A 19,209-nucleotide genomic window follows, 5' to 3' on the forward strand; every position below is an offset into this window, starting at 1 on the left:
AGATCGCGATGCTACTGTCGCCTCCCTGCACCTGGTGGCATGATTTAAAAACGAAATAAAAGCACTCGGGCAGTCGGTTTTATAATGACCTGTCCATGGCCTTTGCTAATGGGAGTATTTCCCATTTTTCCTTCAGAAATAGATGGTAATAGCGAAATGTCGCAGATGTAAGAGTTCCATTAAAGCACCACTGATAATACTGGAATCTATTAAAAGCAAAAGTGTGAAGTTAAGATCTTCCAATTATTCATAGAAATCCCCACTGGATAAAGAGATTATAGATGACAGTGCATAAGAATAATTGTACTAAAGAGTCAAATAAGAAAAATTTAGAAAGTCGCTGGTAAAGCAGCTAATTTGTGGGGATCTTGTGGATTTCCACAGAGATGAGTGGAAAAACGTATTCCTCATACAGGTTTCGGTTTATAAGAAAGATACTAAGAGCTAAGGATTTGTAATATGCAAATTCTTCATTATGGTGGCAGGTGATGTTAATTCATCTCCCCGTTTTAAAACGGAAGTGCTCCGGGGCGCTTGGGGGCCTCACTCGGTTAAGTGTCCGACTTCGGCTCAGGTCAGGATCTCGCTGCTCATGGGTTCGAGCCCCGCATTGGGCTCTGTGCTGGCAGCTCAGAGCCTGGAGCTGCTTCAGATTCTGTGTCTTCCTCTCCCTGCCCCTCCCCGGCTCACAATGTCTCCCTCTCTCTCCCTCTCTCAGAAATAAATAAAACATTAAAAAAAAAATGAAGGTGCTCCTCCCCNACAATGTCTCCCTCTCTCTTCCTCTCTCAGAAATAAATAAAACATTAAAAAAAAAATGAAGGTGGTGCTCCTCCCCTTGTTTTTCCTTGGGTAGAATCAGAACACCGCTTGTCAGCCCGCTTAGGCGAGCCCGTGCTCATGTGTGCACGCAGTTCTCCTAAGGAGCTCTTGGCTGAACGTGGGCCCATCAGGGGTCGTCTGTAATGTGGGAGCCTGTGAACTTGAGTCATGGGACCTCGTTCAAGTTTTGGGTTTGTGGCCCAACTGTGACCTTGGGCAAGTCCTAGAAGCTCTTCCTCACTTCCAGAGGGTGCGCCCTCTGCACTGAGGATAAAATGAGCCCGCTCCCGGGTGTGAGCAAGCGAGTGAGGCCCCACGCACCTGGGCGTGCCGTTGAACACAGACACTCAGAAGGGAGCTTGCTCTAAGAGCTGCTCTGGCGCCATGAGGAAAGCTCTAAATCTGCCCTCAAAACTGAAGTCCTGGCACAGGTTGGACACGATCTGAAACGTGGGTAGTTGTGTAGATGTGGCCAGATGCCCACAGCATGACCGTGTGGAGTCACTGAAGGGTCTTTGCCGTCCGATGAGGCAGGGCCGGACCTGTGGGCTTCGTGATGAGCTCACGGGATGGTAACAGGTCGTTCACTTTGCATACGTAAGAAACACACTGGTCTGTTATCTCTAATGTTGCCGCTGTCCTCTGAGTCACTGTTACAGTGCATCAGGGGCGCCCGGCCGGCTCAGTCAGTGGAGCGTGTGACTCTTTATCTTGGGGTTATAGGTTCGAGCCCCACATTGGTGTAGAGATTACTTAAAAATACAATTTAAAAAATAAACTATTTCATAATAGTAACAACATGATGGAGATACAGAGAGAGGAATGTGCCATGTGTACAAATATGAGTAGTTATTCTACTACACCCTTCATTCCTTAAGCTGTATTTTCTCCAGATTGAATCCCTTTGGATTTAAGTTCATTTTTTGGTTCCTCCCTTTGCCCTTTGTGATTCTTAATTTTTGAAGACAAAGTTGCCGCGATCACATTGTCAGTCATCCCTTAGTGCTTTGCAGGAAGCATTGGTGGTTCATGGTCTGAAAGACAGAATGAGATGCCAGGCTTCAGGGAGTCCCACAGGAGTCCCACGAACGTCTCTGCGCTGACACGGACTGGGGCGCTCCAGGCACCCCACGTCTGTTCTCTCGTACGCGGCGGCACCGACAAGCATCTTTGAGGAGGTGATTTCTTGCGTGTGATTTACTCTAGCCACACTCGGAATTCTCAGCCCCTGGTGTCCCATCCGCAGGTGGTTGAGCTAAAGTCTGGTGGGAAGGACATCCCCGTCACCAGCGCCAACAGGATCGCGTACATCCACCTCGTGGCTGACTACAGGCTGAACCGGCAGATCCGCCAGCACTGCCTGGCTTTCCGGCAGGGCCTGGCCAACGTGCTGAACCTGGAGTGGCTGCGGATGTTCGACCAGCAGGAGATCCAGGTACTTCCACTGCCACGGGCGCCACTCCCGTCTCGTGCCGCCAGAGAGCGTTCTCAAGGTCTGTCTCACGTTTTACTGAGTGGTCTCTTATTTTTGCAGGTATTAATTTCTGGTGCACAAGTTCCCATAAGTCTCGAGGACCTAAAATCCTTTACGAACTATTCAGGTATGTTGACAGTACTGGTGATTTATTCCTGAAAGTGGTAGAGATGATATTTCCAAACTAATTTTTAAAATATTTGTTTATTTTTGAGAGAGAGCGAGAGAGAGAGAGCGCATGAGCAGGAGAGCAACAGAGAGCGAGACAGGGTGTGAGCAGGGGAGGGTCAGAGAGAGAGGGAGACGCAGAATCCGAAACAGGCTCCAGGCTCTGAGCTGTCAGCGCAGAGCCTGACACGGGGCTCGAACCCACTGACCCTGAGATCATGACCTGAGCCGAAGTTGGACAGTTAACCAGCTGACCCCACACATGCCCCAGTTTACTTTATTAAACTTAAAAGTTTCCGCTCTTCAAGAAAATGAAAAACCAAAAAGAAGATACACAAATGGCCAATGAGCACATAGAAAGATGTGCAGAAGCATTAGTTGTCAGAGAAATAATAAATTAGAGCCATAATGAGACTGTTCAAAGATCAAATTGGTCTATCTTTTGGGTATTTGTAAGTTTTTTTAAATTAACTTCATGTATACGTAAAACAGTGAAAAGAGAAAAAAAATCCTTAAAACAATCATTGTTATTTTGGTGAGTTTTACTTAATCATTGTATATTATTCTAGTTTGTAGTGATGCATCATTTATAGTATCCATTTTGTTTGTTTAGCATCAGAAATAAAAAATAATTCCAAGCTATTATCTTCTTGCAATTATTTTTTGAACTTAAATAGATATATATGATTTATCTAACCCTCCACTGTAATAAAAAACTTTGTGCATATTTTTCTGTTTTTAATGAGAGAAGCCCAGAAGTTACATTGCTAATTGAAGGGTATGAAGATTTGGGGGGATGAAATTAGAACATATAGGGTGCACGGGGAAATGTGGCAAATGAGGAAGTGGCACACGTTTTTTACTTTAGTTAAGGATAATTTTACCCTTCCAGTCTTTCTTCTCATCTGTGGAAAACTCTCCAAATCTAAAATACAGAGTATAAAAACCCACAGTTGTGAGCCATTGATCCCTGTCTTTATTATGTGAATGGACATTTATTTTATTGATTTGTTTATTGAGTTTTAAGTAGGTTTCACACCCAAAGTGGGTGTAGAGACTACTTAAAAAATACATATATAATATTTGAAAAGATTTTCTTTATCATAGGACATTTAAAATACAGGCTTATATACACCTGGTGACAAAACCATGCACGCCACGCAGCACCGCATCTTTACAGATGAGATTGAGTAAGATGTGAGTAGAAACTTTCAGTGGTTGTGAGATGATTGGTCACTTCTGCTTGTTTTAAAGCTTTATTTCCCCCTTCTTTATTATCTATTATAGCCTACATAATTTACTCTTTAAAGCGAAGAAAACTTTAAAGTCATTTCAGTTTCGGACCGCCTAGCTGGCTCAGTGGGCAAGGCGTGCCTCTCTTGATCTCAGGGTCATGAGTTCAAGCCCCACGTTGGACTTGGAGCTTACTTTTAAAAATAAAAAATAAGGGGCACCTGCGTGTCTCAGTTGAGAGTCCAGCCTCGGCTCAGGTCATGGTCTCACGGTTCATGGGTTCGAGCCCTGCATCAGGCTCTGTGCTGACAGCTCAGAGCCTGGAGCTACTTCAGATTCTGTGTCTCCCTCTCTCTCTGCCCCTCCTCTGCTTCCGCTCTGTCTCTCTCTGTCTCTGTCTCTCTCTCAAAAATAATAAACATTAGAAAAATGTTTAAATAAAAAATAAATAATATCTTTAAAGTCATTTCCTTTTCACAAAATAAGTCATTTACAATTAATGAAATTACAAGTGATTTTTTTCATTGTACTTCTCTTTTTTCTAAACATTATGAAATGAATATTTCTTTCCAAACAGTATTTAAGCTTTAAAAACATATCCTGTACAGGAGCTCCAGCTACAGCTGAGTCAGGAGAGGCTTTCTCTCCTCAAAGATCAGTATTAGCCTGATATCAAAAGCAAACAAAAATAACCCAAGGAAAGGAAGTTATAGATTAATCTCTCTCAGGGATGTAGATGCAAAATCCCCAAAATATTAGCAAAGTGAATCTGGCAGGTAAGCAGCTTTTCTGCCAGGAATGCGAGGCTCGCCTGACGTGGGACAGGACCAGCGTGGTCCGCGGCGCTGCTGGTACAGGACCGGAACCCGCGCGGTCGTCGCAGCAGGTGCAGGGGGAGGAGGAGGAGAGCGAGGTCAGCTCCTGAGCGTGTCGGCGCCTCCTGCCCGCTGGGGACGCGCCCAGGGAGCGCACGGCGGCCGGGGCTGGCCTGCTTGCCGCCTGCCGCAGCGGCCCCGGGCTTCCTCGCTAGCGCAGTAAGGCCGAGGGACGGAGGGAGGTTTCGGCTTGGAAGGAGCAATGCAAGAAGGAAACTGTTTGCATAAGTAGCGTGACCAAAAAAACCCCAAAACAACCAACTAGAACTGAAAACCAGCTTCAGCAGGTGGCAGCACAGATCCAGACACACAAAGCAATTTCGTGTTTATGTGCAGTCCCGGAACGGAATTAGTTGAACAACTCTGTGCCTAGTAACATCACAGAGAGTAAAATACAAAATTAGCCAAGTAAGTGTACTTGCAAGACTTTACCCTGAAAAGTGTAAAACGCTGCTGAGCCTGAAGGCCTGTGGGGGAGGGGACGGCCCATTTCCATGGGTCAGAGGACTCTGTACTGTCCAGATATAATTCTCGTCAAATTAATCCACAGAGTCAGCGCAACCCCTGTCCAAATCCCTGCAGTCTTTTTTGTAGAAATCGACAGGCTGGTTTTATATTCATTTGGAAATACAAAAGTCCTAAAATGGCCAAAATAATTTTGTAGAAGAACAAAGTTATAGGACTTATACTCTGATTTAAAACTCACTCTGCAAAAAGCCACAGTAATCAAGGCCTTGGCACAAGGCTAGGCCTGTTGACTGATGGGACCTAATCGGGGCTCAGAAACAAACCCCCTCTTTACGCTCAGGTGACAGTTCGCTCGGCAGTGCAGCAGTCCTGGGGCGGCATCCACGTGGGAACAAGGAGCTTAGGCCTGTAGCTCACACCTGTGCAGAAGTTAGCTCCAGATCAGAGCCTGAGAGTTAAAAGCCAAAAGTATAAAACCTCGAAAAGAACAAGGGAGAAAATCTACATGACTTTTGGATTAGACGGAGTTTTTGGCTGTACACCAAGAGCATGATCCAGAAAAAAGAAATTGATAGAAAATTGGACTTTCTCAAAATTAAAGTTTTTTAAAAAATATTTTATTTATTTATTTATTTTTTGAGAAACAGAGACAGCGTGAGCAGGGGAGGGTCAGAGAGAGGGGGAGACACAGAATCTGAAGCAGCTCCAGGCTCTGAGCTAGCTGTCAGCACAGAGCCTGACACAGGGCTCAAACCCACAAATTGTGAGATCGTGACCCAAGCTGAAGTCGACGCTTAACCTCCTGGGCCACCCAGGCGCCCCTAAAATTAAAGCTTTTGTGCTTCAAAAAATACTATTAAGAAAATGAAAGATAAGCCACAGATTGGGAGATGTATGTATTTTCTAGTGATGTATGTAACAATGGACTATGTCTGCTATAGATATATAAAGAGCACTTACAGCTCAGTAAGACAAACAATTTTATTTTATTTATTTATTTTTTTTATGTTTTATTTATTTCTAGGAGAGAGAGAGAGACAGCGTGAGCAGGGGAGGGTCAGAGAGAGAGGGAGTCACAAACTGAAACAGGCTCCAGGCTCCGAGCTGGCAGTCAGCACAGAGCCCGACACGGGGCTCGAACCCACGAACCGTGAGATCATGACCTGAGCCGAAGTTGGATGCTTAACCGACTGAGCCACCCAGGAGCCCCCAAACAATTGAATTTTAAAACATGGCCCAGAAAGAAAGCAGTTTCACTTAAAAAGATATATATAAATGGCCAATAAGCAAATATGCACACGAACAGACATTTAACACTAGTAATCATTAGGGAAATGGAAATCAGATCCTAAGGAGATAGTACTGCACACCCATTAGAAGGTCTATAATCAGGAGCACCTGGGTGGCTCAGTCAGTTAAGCAGCAGACTTCGGCTCAGGCCATGATTGCACAGTTCATGGGTTTAAGCTCCCCATCAGGCTCTGTGCTGACTGGTCAGAGCCTGGAGCCTGTTTAGGATTCTGTGTTTCCCTCTCTCTCTCTCTCTGCTCCTGCCCTGCTCATGCTTGCTCGCTTGCGTGCGCTCTCTCTCTCTCTCTCTATTTTTCTGTCTCCTTCAAAAATAAACATTAAACAAAAAAAAAAANGTTTCCCTCTCTCTCTCTCTCTTTGCTCCTGCCCTGCTCATGCTCGCTCGCTTGCGCGTGCTCTCTCTCTCTCTCTCTATTTTTCTGTCTCCTTCAAAAATAAACATTAAACAAAAAAAAAAAAGAAAGACTATAACCAAATAGAGACAATACCAAGTGTTAGTGAGTACATGGAGAAATTGGAGCCCTCTTCACTGATAGAAATGTAAAATGGTAGAGCCTCTTTGGAAGTAAGTAAACTTCGGAAAACTTTACAATGATTTAAAAAGCTAAATGTAGAACACATGGAATTTTACAAAAGAATAAGGCTGTACTCCTGTCTCACACCATACGTAAAAATGAACCCAAAATCATCAACAACCTTAATGTAGGAGCTAAAACCATAAAATCGTTAGGAGAACACGGGTGAGTCTTCATGACCTTGGATTTGGCATTGGATTCTCAGATACGACACCAAAAGCCTGAGAAGCAGCAACAACAAGAACAGGAACTATATATTACAATATTAAATATACAATATATATTCATATATATATGAATTGGACTCCGTCAAAATCACATGCTTTGTACATCAAAAGACATTATCAAGAAAGTAAAAAGACCAGCTTGACAGGACATATAAAGAGCTCTCGTACTCAGCAGCAAGAAGACAAACCAATTCAAAAATAGGCAGGGAACTTGCATAGACATTTCTCCAAAGATAAACAGCCAGTAATCTCAAGAAGGTGTCGGACATCACTACTTATCGGGGGAAGGCAGTCAGGACCAGGTGCGCACACGCACACAGAGACACGTGTTGGCGGGAACCCCTGTTCGCTGCTGGTGGGGATGGAACATGGAACATGGTTTGGTGGCTCCCCAAAAAGCTAAGCCTAGAATGACCTCAGGACCCCGCAGTTCTGCTCTGAAGTGTACGCCCCGAGGACCTGGAAGGAGGGGCTGGAACACACTTGCACCTCCGCGCTCACGCAGCATATTCACAGCAGCCGGAAGGTGGGGCAACCAAATGCCCATCTGCAGATGGACGGCACACAGGTGTGCGTGCACCCCTGCCCTGCGGAGTCAGGGCATCTTAAAAAGAATGAAGTTCGAAAAGTGACAACATGGCAAACATTATGCTAAGTGAAATAAGCCAGACACAAAAAGGGGCATATGCTGTATGATTCAGCTTAAATGAAACAACTAGAATAGGCAAGTTCCCGGACCCTGAAGGGAGTTAGAGGTCATGGGGCTGGGGGAGGGGGAATGGGGACTTACCGCTCAGTAGAGTTTCTGTTTGGGGCAACGACATTTTGGTTGGAAATAGCAGTGATGGCTGCACAACGTTATGGATGTAATTAATGCCACCGAATTGTACACTTAAAAATGTGAATTTTATGTCTGGTATTTTACCACCGTTTAAAGAAAGAAACGTACGCAGACTTCTCTGTCCTCCTGAGTGCTGGCTGTTTCCCAGGCTCTCCCCCGAGGTAGCTCTCACTCTGACGGGGTTATGGAAAGGGAGCGTGGGTGGTGCTCCCGTGTAGATGAGCCCCTCTCAGAGCACACCTGCAGAGACAGGGCGGTTGGTGGCTGTCNATGGGGATGTTCCTACAGTAGATTGCGGACACCATTTACATAGATGAATATGTGTATGTTTATGTAAATAGGAACATCTCCGTATGTATTTAAGTGTATGCATGTATCTCTCTGTAATTAATTTCTGTTGCTGGAAATTTGAACCCTAATGTTTATGTAAAGGCAGATAATACCTAAGGTTACTTTGTCCACACTATCAAGTCATAAGTTTAAAAAAATGAAATCAATCCAGCCTTTCCTTTGCCAAGAAATTGTCTTGGGTTGTTTTGCATTATCCTGTCTGCGCTGGAAGCCTATACCTTTAATGATCTTAGCTATTCCAGTAAATAGGTTTTAAAATATTATCATATTCATTTTGGTGCCAATTAATGCACTTAAGATATTTTATCGATGTTATTTCTGTAGTATATTAACAATGAGGGAACAATATATAGCAATTATTTCAGTTTTAGGAAGCACTTAACTAGATTAAAAGCTGTAAGTAGCAGATAGTACGTTTTAGAATAGTGGTCTAATCGTGTGCTGGGTGGGTTGTTAGCCACGGTCTGTACCTTACTGTCACAAGGGCGGGTGATAAAATGAATTTAGACCCTAAGATCATGCTAGCCAAAGAACTGTCTCTGTTGGAAATAAGAAGCCCAGGTTTTCAGGTCCGTGACTCTCGCGTGCATCCTTAGCTAGGGTCTGCTGCTCAGTGCGGCGGCTTCTAACTGGCAGCGGAGTCAGAACTCAGACCCTTTGCAGCCAGGGCCCATCCCGTGGGTACAGGGTGTTTCTCATCCTGGCCTTCGGTGTGCGGGCCCTTCGGAGGTGTCTGTCCCCTCGTGTGCTGGTCCATCATCTCCCAGGAGCAAAAAGAAAGGGGTCTCCAGGGGCGCCTGGCTGGCTCAGTCGTGAGTCAGGGCTGTGAGTTCAAGCCCCATGTTGGGCATGGAACATACTTGGAAGAAAAGAAGAGGGTGTCTAGAGGTGTCTTTCGGCCACAAGCCAGCGCCTATCACTGTAGTGGGCAGATGAAAATGGGTCCCTCTTAGCAGCTTGTTGCTCTGGTGTTTTTAGGAGAATCCCCCTTTTGCAGTGACCTTATTTTTAGTAAAACATTTATTCCCGTTGTCCTAGGAGGCTATTCTGCTGACCACCCTGTGATCAAAGTCTTCTGGAGAGTTGTGGAAGGATTCACAGATGAAGAGAAGCGCAAGCTGCTCAAGTTTGTAACGAGCTGCTCCCGACCCCCTCTTTTGGGGTTTAAGGTATGTGGCTTTTGTGCCATTTGCTTTGAACCCTACCTTGTAAGTGACCAGGACGGCCAGCAGGCTGTGAGGTGCGGCTGGGTGAAGCAGGGCCCCGTCGGCTCTTTGTTCTCCAGGCAGCGCAGTGCTTTTGTCACACGTGTCCTGGGGTGTCTTCCCGCCGTCAGTAAGTGTTCCAGCCGGACCACCTAGGGTCCGCTGTATGTGAAGGTGCTGGTCAGGGCTGACCCGTTGATGTGGTGGTGTTGACCATGACTGCCCGTGAATGGGCCCTGCAGGCTGGTGGGCTCACTGTCACTGGAACATAAATGACCCATGTCCTAAGTCTGTAACGCATCGTGAGCTGGTTTCCTACTGAAGAAAACACAAGCTAAAAATGTTGATGTAGTATATTTGGGAAGAATAAGGTATGAGCAAAAGTGCAGTTGACCTTTGAATAACACGGGGTTAGGAGGCGCTGATGCCCCCCATGCAGGAGAAAACCCACATGTAATTTGACTCTTCAAAAACTTAACAACTAAATAGACTGCTGTTGGCAGAAAGCCTTACCAATAACATAAACAGTTAACGCATATTCTATATGCATGATATACCATATTCTTACAATATAGTATACAGTCAGCTAGGGAAAGTAAAGATCGTGAGAGAAAATACCGTACTCACCTGCCCTTATTGAAAAGAATCTGCATAGAAGTTCAGAGCAGGATTCATGCAGTTCAGAGCAGTATTGTTCAAGAGTCAGTGGTATATTTTTCCTTGGTTGTTCACTGTTACTTATTTTATGTTGCTTATCATTTCTGATAATTAATGATCGCCTCCTATCATTCGGCTTAATATTAGCAATTAAAATTGGTTAAGGGACAGTTAGTGTGTCTCTGTTATTCACTGGACATTAAAGCAGCATTCGTAGTCTAAGACACACGGTGTGTGTGTGTGTGTGTGTGTGTGTGTGTGTGAGAGAGAGAGAGAGAGAGAGATACAGATACAGAAGCATATCAGATGAGCTTGTGCTGTGAAATTTCCAGGCAGGCTTGCACTTTCCAATATGCTTTGATCAATGGGTTATACATGTTATTCTTTTCTTTAAATTTTTACTTTGAAACTATTTCAGAAGTATAGAAAAGTTGTGAGAATTAGACAAAGAACTTCTAGTATGTAAATTGCATCTTAATCAAAACGTTTTTAAAAATCAACATCAATAGGGATGCCTGGCTGGCTTAGTCAGTGGAGCATGCAACTCTTGATCTCGGGGTTGTGAGTTCAAGCCCCATGTTGGGTGCAGAGATGACTTAAAAATAAAAAAATCTTTGGCACGTCTGGGTGGCTCAGTCAGTTAAACGTCCAGCTCTTTATTGTGGCTCAGGTCATGATCTCACAGTTTATGAGTTCAAGCCCCACATTGGGCTAACACGTGGAGCCTGCTTGGGATCCTGTCTCTCTGCCCCTCTCTGTGCGCCTTCCCTGCTCGCCCAAAGTAAATGAACTTTTTTTTTTTTAACTTTAAATGTCTCTCTCAAAGTAAATGGACTTTTTTTAACTTTAAAAATAAAAAAATCTGTTTAAAAAACGGACATCAGTAGCTTCATACAACATCTCAATAGTACCATCACAGCTAGAGCCATAAAGTGGAGAAACAGGAGAGGGGGTGGCGTGAACACAGTGGCTTTATTGTTCACAGGACCTGAATCATTGACACGGTTACAGTTTGGAAGCGGTGGTGAATTAAAACATGGATATAAACCTGTGAGTGAATAATACTCAATGACATTAGAACTAAAATCACTTCTCTATCTTCCAAATTATCAGGGAGGGAGGAAAAAGCCCATCCAGAAGAAGACAAACAGGGCCAACTACATTAAACAAAGATAACACTAAGAATCATAAAATAGACACTTAACATTAATGAGAGAAGGCCGACCCATTACAACAGTGGATATACATAGAATAACCCCATATTTTAAAGCCATTTGAAAATGGCTGTGTGCAAGCGACACACCTCAACAGAATGATGCATAAAGATTGAGTGATGCTTCTGACTTGGCATGTAAGCCCCGCCCCCAAAACAATTCGATGGGCACGGAGGGCCTTCTGCCCAGCACTGACCAGGTACGGAATCAGGCCAACAGCCTGAAACAAATGTGTCTTTGCTTTTTGGTTCCTCTTGGGTGTGTCATGGGGTCTGGGGCTGTTGCGTGGGGGGGCCCGCAGAGCAGGAAGAATGGGGGGGTACACAAATGCATGAACCAGTCGGACCCAGGAGATGATAAAACTGGAGTAGACCAAGTTTTATCCTCATCTGGTGATGTGAACAGTCCTATAAATTCAGTTCTTCCACATTAAGATTATAGTAGCATTAGGTAGTTTTATCAGTAACATTCATTATGGGAAACCAGGCTTCTAGTATCTTCCAGTTTCAAAATGACCCCACACCTAGAAGTAAAAAAATTAAGCACCTAGTTTCATGAAGGGAGGTTTGAAAGACCCGCTCCCATCAAAACTGAGTGGAGAACCCAGAGATTTCTGCCAGCTCCTAGTGAATTAGTCCCCAGCCCATAAAAATTCAGGGTCTTCCTGGAAGGGGAAGGTTTGGAAGGTTCTAGGCCTTCTGGCAGCCAGTGCAGGAGTCTGTGTGAAAGGCCTGTGGGAGCGGTGCAGGTTTGGAGGGAGAAGTGCGGACTTTACGTTTTGCTTTTGAATCCCAAATAGTGAAAACGCTCCTGTCCCCTGTTGGGGACCTCATACGGACACAACTGAGTTGTCATGGTCACTTGTGGAAGTTGTGAGACAGTCTTCCCGTTTTGGATTTTTTCAATGACCTAAAATCTACTAAACGTGGAATTTAATTTAGAGTTTTCCAGTGTCTTTGCAGTTGTCAGAAGTTAGACCCCAGAGTTGGGAGAGGCCGCCTCACTGTGCGCGGTCAGGTCGGGCCGTGTGCCCGGGGGAGGCGGCCAGCAGGTGGAGACCGCAGGGAGCAGAGGGACGTGGGGGATCTAAGGGCTCCAGGGCTCCAGAGCACCGGGTTCGTGGCGGAGAACTGCTCCGCTAAAGCTAATTAAAGTGTAATGTGTTCAGTGAGTGTGATTGTTACAGACAAAAAAATCATTAAAGCGCTGTAGAAAATCGTTAAGTTGCCATCAGGCCACATAACAAATTGATGGTTTTTCTTACTCTGAATTAATGCAAATTCCCGTTGTGCTGTATTTAATTATGCACAAAATAGTGCCCTTGACTCGGATTTCAATGAAGAACTTCATTTTTTTTGCTTTTATGTCTCCAAATGGGAAATTCAATTAGCATTATGAACGAAACGCCAAACAGGGACATTTTACTCCAAATGCACTTGAGGCTCTTCCCGTCCGGGCAGGCGCTCGCCTTCCTTCCCCAGCGCCCGCCCTGCGTCTCCCAGGTGCCGTTTTCATTGTCGTTTGTTCAACTTTGGAGAAAATTATCGTCCTCAGTGTACTCAGATGGCTAAATAATAAATGTAATTAGCGTCCTTTCTGTTTCTCTTTTGCATCCAGTTCTGACACTTTCATAAGACACTTAAAATAGCATATAAACTGTAATTGTTTTAAAAGACAAGTGTTTTGTGTTTTTTTTTTTTTTTAGCACATATTATATACCACGTATTCTGTTTAAATGAAGTTCAGGGGTTTTTTTAACATTTATTTATTTTTGAGAGACAGAGCGTGAGTGGGGGAGGGAGAGGGAGATACAGAATCCGAAGCAGGCTCCAGGCTCTGAGCTGTCAGCAGAGCCCGACACAGGGCTCGAACTAATGATGAGATCATGACTTGAGATGAAGTCAGACACTTAACTGACTGAGCCACCCAGGTGCCCTTAAATGAAGTTTTGGGTTTTTTTGTGGGGGTTTTTGTTTTGTTTTGTTTTTATGTTTCTTTTTTGAGATAGAGACAGAGTGTGAGCAGGGGAGGGGTAGAGAGAGAGGGAGACACAGAATCTGAAGCAGGCTCCAGGCTCTGAGCTGTCAGCACAGAGCCTGATGCAGGGCTCAAACTCATGAACCATGAGATCATGACCTGAGATGAAGCCAGATGCTTAACCAGCTGAACCACCCAGGTGCTCCTAAGTGAAGTTTTTCCTTGAACAGTGGAGAAATGTACAGGGGCCGATTGGTAAGAAGCCTGTAAGTCTCCGGCCAGTGTTCTGTGGGCTGTGCTCTTACTCGGTTTTGGCCACATTGTAAAATACACACTAAATCCAACATACAAATAAAACGAAACCAGCTAGAATGCAGTTTGGGCCAATTGGGTGCCTCTCGCTGAGTGACGTGGTCTCCCAGTGTCCCCGTCAGGGGAGGGATGTGGTTCCAATTTTGCTCTCTCGTTTCCACTATAGTGATTAGTAGGTAGTTAGTAGGTAATTATTTTTTATACTGTTTGACCATAATTCTTAAATTAAGCTGATTATGTACTCAGACATATAGGCCTTTTTTCACTCGTTACATCAGGATCATTTTTCCTCATATTAAATCATCTTTGAAGTATTTTTTTTTAATTTGTATGTTTTTTATTTATTTTTGAGAGTCAGAGACAGTGCGAGCAGGGGAGGGTCAGAGAGAGAGAGAGACACAGAATGCCAAGCAGGCTGTGATGACAGACGTGGGGTTCGAACCCATGAACTGTGAGATCATGACCTGAGCTGAAGTTGGAGGCTCAACCAACAGAGCCACCCAGGTGCCCCTGAAGTATTTTTAGATATGTCATAATGTCCAGTCATGTGAATTTGCTGGAATTCATTACAACTCTTCCATTCTGGTGGCGTGTAGAGCATCCTTGGGCATAAGTGGCTGTCTGGGTCCCTGCCTGCTGGCTCAGATACAGTCCTGGGATAGAGGTCACAGGACGCAGCCATGCGGAGGCTCCAGACTGGCCTTCACGGAGGCCACGCAGGTCACCCCCAGGAGTGGAGGCTTCGGAGCAGCTGCTGGCGGGCGTGGCAGGGGCTGTTTCCGGGTTTTGCGGAAGCACTGGCTCCCTGGTCACAGCTGTGGGAGGGAGGGCGCAGACCTGGCACTGAAACTGCCTGGTTCCAAACACCCCCGGAGCCCACCCCCATCTTGCTTTCTGGGCCCCCTGTGCTGCCCAGGGCCCGGGGGCTCAGCGCACTGGGTGTCTGGGATCCTGTGGGTATGGAGCCCTAACGCCTCGCTTGCCCGAGAGCACACAGTTCAGGCTTTCGGGACAAAGACGGTCTCGGCGTCACGGCACTCTTGCCGGCAGAGACCCCGGAGAGCACGTGCTGTGTGCAGTGAGCGCTTGCATGTAAGACAGAGACTAAGCCCCCGGCCCTTTGTTGGCGCCGAAGGCTGGCGTTTCCACAGGCCTCACGCCCCGAGTCCGCAGACACATGAAACCCCTTAAGCACACGCTTGTTCATAGCATCAGTATTTGTAAAAATAATAACTGTCCATCCGAGCTGCTGCCTGCATTGAGGGCAGCACCCTGCGGCCTCAGAAACTGGAGCCCGGGTTGACACACAAAGAAAGTCACATTATCACGGGAAGACTTACCAGCATACACAGCACTGTACATACTGTGCTAACATTTCACAGGTTTTAAATGGGGGGGAGGGTAATTTTTTAAGCAGGCTCTACACGCAGCATGGAGCCTAACATGGGGCTTAAACTCATGACCCCGAGATCAAGATCTGAGCTGAGATCAAGAGTCACTCAGGTGCCCCGAAAAATGTTTTTTCTATTTTTTTCTTTTTCAGTTTTTATTTAAAGTGTAGTTAACTTACAGTGCAATGCTGGTTTCAGGGGAATTCAGTGATTCCTCCCTTGCATACCACACCCAGGGCTTGGCAGAAGTGCCCATGCCCGTGGGGCCCAGCGCCCACCCACCTCCCCCTCTGAAAACCATAAGTTTGTTCTCTGCTGTTGAGTCTCTCTTATGGTTTGTGTCCCTTTCTGTTCTTTTGTCTTTCTTTCTCTTCCCACATGTTCATCTGTTTTGTTTCCTAAATTCCACGTATGAATAAAATCATACAGCATTTGTCTTTCTCTGATTTATTTCACTTAGCATAACACACTAGTTCCATCCACCTGGTTGCAAATGGCAAGATTTCATTCTTTTTTATGAAGTCGTGTTCGTGTGTGTGTGTGTGTGTGTGTGTGTGTGTGTGTGTGTGTGTGTGTACAGCACACGTTCTTTATCCACTCAGCAGTGGGTGAATGTTCGGGTTGCTTCCATACTTTGGCTGTTGTTGACAGCTTTCCTATAAACACTGGGGTGCACGTGCCCCTTCAAAACAGCACACCTGTATCCCTTGGATAAATACCTAGTACTGCGGTTGCTGGGTCGTAAGGTAGTTCTGTTTTTAACTTTTTGAGGAATCTCCACACTGTTTTCCAGAGTGGCTGCACCAGTTTGCATTCCCGCCAGCAGTGTAACCGGGTTCCCGTTTCTCCACATCCTCACCAACTTGTGTCTTGTGTTTTTGTGTTTCTTTTATTTTAGCCACTCTGACAGGTGTGAGGGGGTATCTTGTTATGGATTTGATTTTTATTTCCCTGATGATGAGTGATGTTGAGCATCTTTTCCTGTGTCTGCTGCTGTCTGGATGTCTTCTCTGGAAAAGTGTCTATTCATGTCTTCTGCCCATTTCTTCACTGGGTTGTTTTTTGAGGGTATTCAGTTTGAAAAGTTTTTTATAGATTTTGGAGAAGGTGTTGTCTTCTCTGTGCACTAATCTCTGTGGGATAATACCTAAGACCCTCAAGTATTATTACTCGTGGACGGAAGCTGGGCAGCTGGGATATCAGGATGAGAATGTCTACACTGTGCCTTAAAAAATACGGGGCACCTGGGTGGCTCAGTCGGTTGAGTGGCAGACTTCAGCTCAGGTCATGATCTCACGGTTGTAGGTTCGAGCTTCGAATCGGGCTCTGTGCTGACAGCTCAGAGCCTGGGGCCTGCCTCGGGTTCTGTGTCTCCCTCTCTCTGCCCCTCCCTGCTCGTGCTCTGTCTCTCAAAAAATAAATAAATGTAAAAAATTTTTTAAAAATAGCCAGTGACATCATCACGTCTAAAAAATAACCCCATTAATCCCCAAATACCGTTAGTGCTCCCGGTACAAAGAAGCCCCGGGCCGCCCACCGCACTGGCTTTGCCTGGCTCCGCTCTCTCCTCTTTCTTGTCTGCGCCGTCCGCCTCCCTCTCCTCCTGCACCTCGTAGCGTAATTACTGGAGGGGCCGGGTAGTCCCTCGAGCATCTTGTTAAGGGGTCATTAGAGGTTTCATCAGCTCCCAGGTCTGAGCTTTCCTTTTTTGGCCGTAACGGTGGATAGGCGACATCGCCCGCCTACATCTGCTGGCCTGAGCCCCACTGACCCCGGGCTGGGGGGTCAGTCGTGCGCGGGGCCCAGACTGGCATGCGCACTTCAGTGGTGTTGGTCTGGCCGCCTGTCACCCTCCCTAGGTCCATTCTTGGCCTTTTTTTTAATGTTTCTTAATTTTGAGAGAGAGAGAGTGCACACACACATGCAAGTGGGGAAGGGGCAGAGAGAGAGAATCCCTCACAGACTCCACACTGTGCTGTCAGCACAGAACCCGGGCTCGTTCAGACTCACCAACTGTGAGATCATGACCTGAGCTGAAGTCGAGTCAGACCCCCATCCAGCCGAGCCGCCCAGGCCCCCCAAATCCATTCTGTAATGTGGAGGTGAGGCAGCTGCATTCCAACTGCATCAGCTCTTCACATCTTAGCTGGAATTTTCTATAAAGGAAAACTTCATTTTTTTCTCAACTGTTTGGTTCCCCTCAGGACTCTTTGTACAGAAAAGACAGTAAATCACGGTTGCCCTTCATCTTCCAGGTTTTGGGGTGTCGAGTGGGTTCGCCCACACTGTCTACTGGCAGGCCCACCTCTGGCCCCTTATTACCCTCGTGACTGTGCGGGCTTTGACGTGTTCTGCGCTTCAGGCCGGTGCAAGCATTCTTTTTTGATATTCAGAGCACGCTCCTCCCTCCCCCACTGTGGGCGCCTTCAGGTGGGCCCTTTAACCCACAGAGTTTGGGCTAGCTTCCTTGCTTTCTGGCGTGACAAATGGTGACACATGTCATGCACATTTCCAGGCTCCGCGTGGGGCCTGATCTCCCCCAGGAGGCCTGGCTCCTTTCCATGAGAACTGGGTCTGTAGAAACCACACCTGCGTACTTAGTCTGTTCCTTGTCACATGTGGGCTTTGCAGGGACATTTAGGAAGTGTTTTTCCCCTAAGAGAAAAATACATCACAAGTTCAAACTGATACTTCCAATCAAATATAGGGTTATATTTGATTGTCCTTTCCCACTGATAATCGTGGTTTCAGCTCGCTCCTTTGCTTCCTCCCCTGAGTCCTGGGACCCCCACAGTCAGTACAGTTCTGTGTGGCTGTGAGGTAGTTCACGGGACAGGACCGCGGCTTTGGACCCACACTCGCATGTCACCTCCCTGTGTGATGAAGCCATCGGTGCCCAGACTCCTTATGTCGTTCTGCTTTTGGTGTTTAGACATTGCTTTTTCCCTCCCCTCTTTTCTTAAATGTTTATTTGAGAGAAAAAGGGAGAGAGGGGGGCAGAGAGAGAATCCCAAGCAGGCTCCACTCTCATTGAAGAGCCTCACATGGGACTTGATCCCACAACTATGAGCTCATGACCTGAGCTGAAATCAAGAGTCAGGCGCTCAACCGACTGAGCCGCCCAGAAGCCCTTTTCTCTCCCCTTTCGGGTGAATTTGTTTGGGGCAGTTTATTTTGTTTTCTTTTGAGTGAATTTGGTTTTGTTTTCTGTTGCCCCGTGTCTGCCTGCAGACGGCGCTGGTCGAGACAGCCGGCCCTCCCCCTGCTCCCGCCCCCTCCCCCNGGTGGCTTCTTCCCCACACTTCCGCATAAACAGGCGTAGATATCCAAGTCTTCACCCTCTTAGCTTCTTGAATTTTAAGCAGATTTTTAAAAGACTGAAACACAAAACCTTTGAGGCCCTATTCACGGAACAGGTCATGTTTCGCGCCCCGGTTCCCGCAGGGAGTGCAGGGCAGCGTCCAGCCTATGTGGGCCTGGTCGGGGCCCCAGTGAAGCACCCGGTGTCCTTGGGGGAAATGTGACCACGGCGACTTCTTCCCGTGGGAGGCAGGCAGGTTTGCGCGCTTCCAGGAGTGCGTGCGCGGGCCTGCTACTAATGCCGCGCCGTGCGCACGTGTCTTCGCAGGAGCTGTACCCCGCGTTCTGCATTCACAACGGAGGCTCCGACCTGGAGCGGCTCCCCACGGCCAGCACCTGCATGAACCTGCTGAAGCTCCCCGAGTTCTACGACGAGGCGCTTCTGCGCAGTAAGCTTCTCTACGCCATCGAGTGCGCCGCCGGCTTCGAGCTGAGCTGAGCTGAGCGAGCGGCCTGGCCCTTAAGCGCGGGCAGCGCCCCCGCCGCCCCACCCCACCCCCACTGTCTAGATGGTCCAGTAAGTCACGGTCACGCACGCAGACGGACACCGCCTCTCAGATAACTTAGAGTAACAAGGGTCCTGTGCCACGCGGCCGCGTTAGTACTTTCGCCGACGAGAGCTTAGGTTTTGGACTAGCGGCGACTCAGTGAAATTAACCAAAGATGAAGCTTTGGCTTTGCCCGTGGCCTCGGCCTCCCCGCCGGCCTGGCTCCCGGGAGGGGGAGGGAGGGGGAGGGCGGGGCGCGC

At 46.8% G+C, this 19,209-nt stretch overlaps 1 protein-coding gene across 1 annotated transcript in view; it reads left to right on the forward strand.

Moving 5' to 3' along the window:
• The window catches only part of UBE3C (ubiquitin protein ligase E3C), an 80,579-nt gene extending 61,378 nt beyond the window's left edge, over nucleotides 1-19,201 (forward strand). The window contains exons 15-18 of the mRNA XM_077761708.1: nucleotides 2,069-2,257; nucleotides 2,357-2,423; nucleotides 9,384-9,514; nucleotides 18,730-19,201. Of these exons, the coding sequence (XP_077617834.1) occupies nucleotides 2,069-2,257; nucleotides 2,357-2,423; nucleotides 9,384-9,514; nucleotides 18,730-18,900 (558 nt within the window). The 3' untranslated portion in view covers nucleotides 18,901-19,201. The remainder of the gene's footprint in view (nucleotides 1-2,068; nucleotides 2,258-2,356; nucleotides 2,424-9,383; nucleotides 9,515-18,729) is intronic.
• The last annotated feature ends 8 nt before the right edge of the window (nucleotides 19,202-19,209 follow it).

This window comes from Crocuta crocuta, unplaced genomic scaffold (assembly GCF_008692635.1).
Source record: "Crocuta crocuta isolate KB4526 unplaced genomic scaffold, BGI_CrCroc_1.0 scaffold408, whole genome shotgun sequence".
Classification (NCBI taxonomy): Eukaryota; Metazoa; Chordata; class Mammalia; order Carnivora; family Hyaenidae; genus Crocuta; species Crocuta crocuta.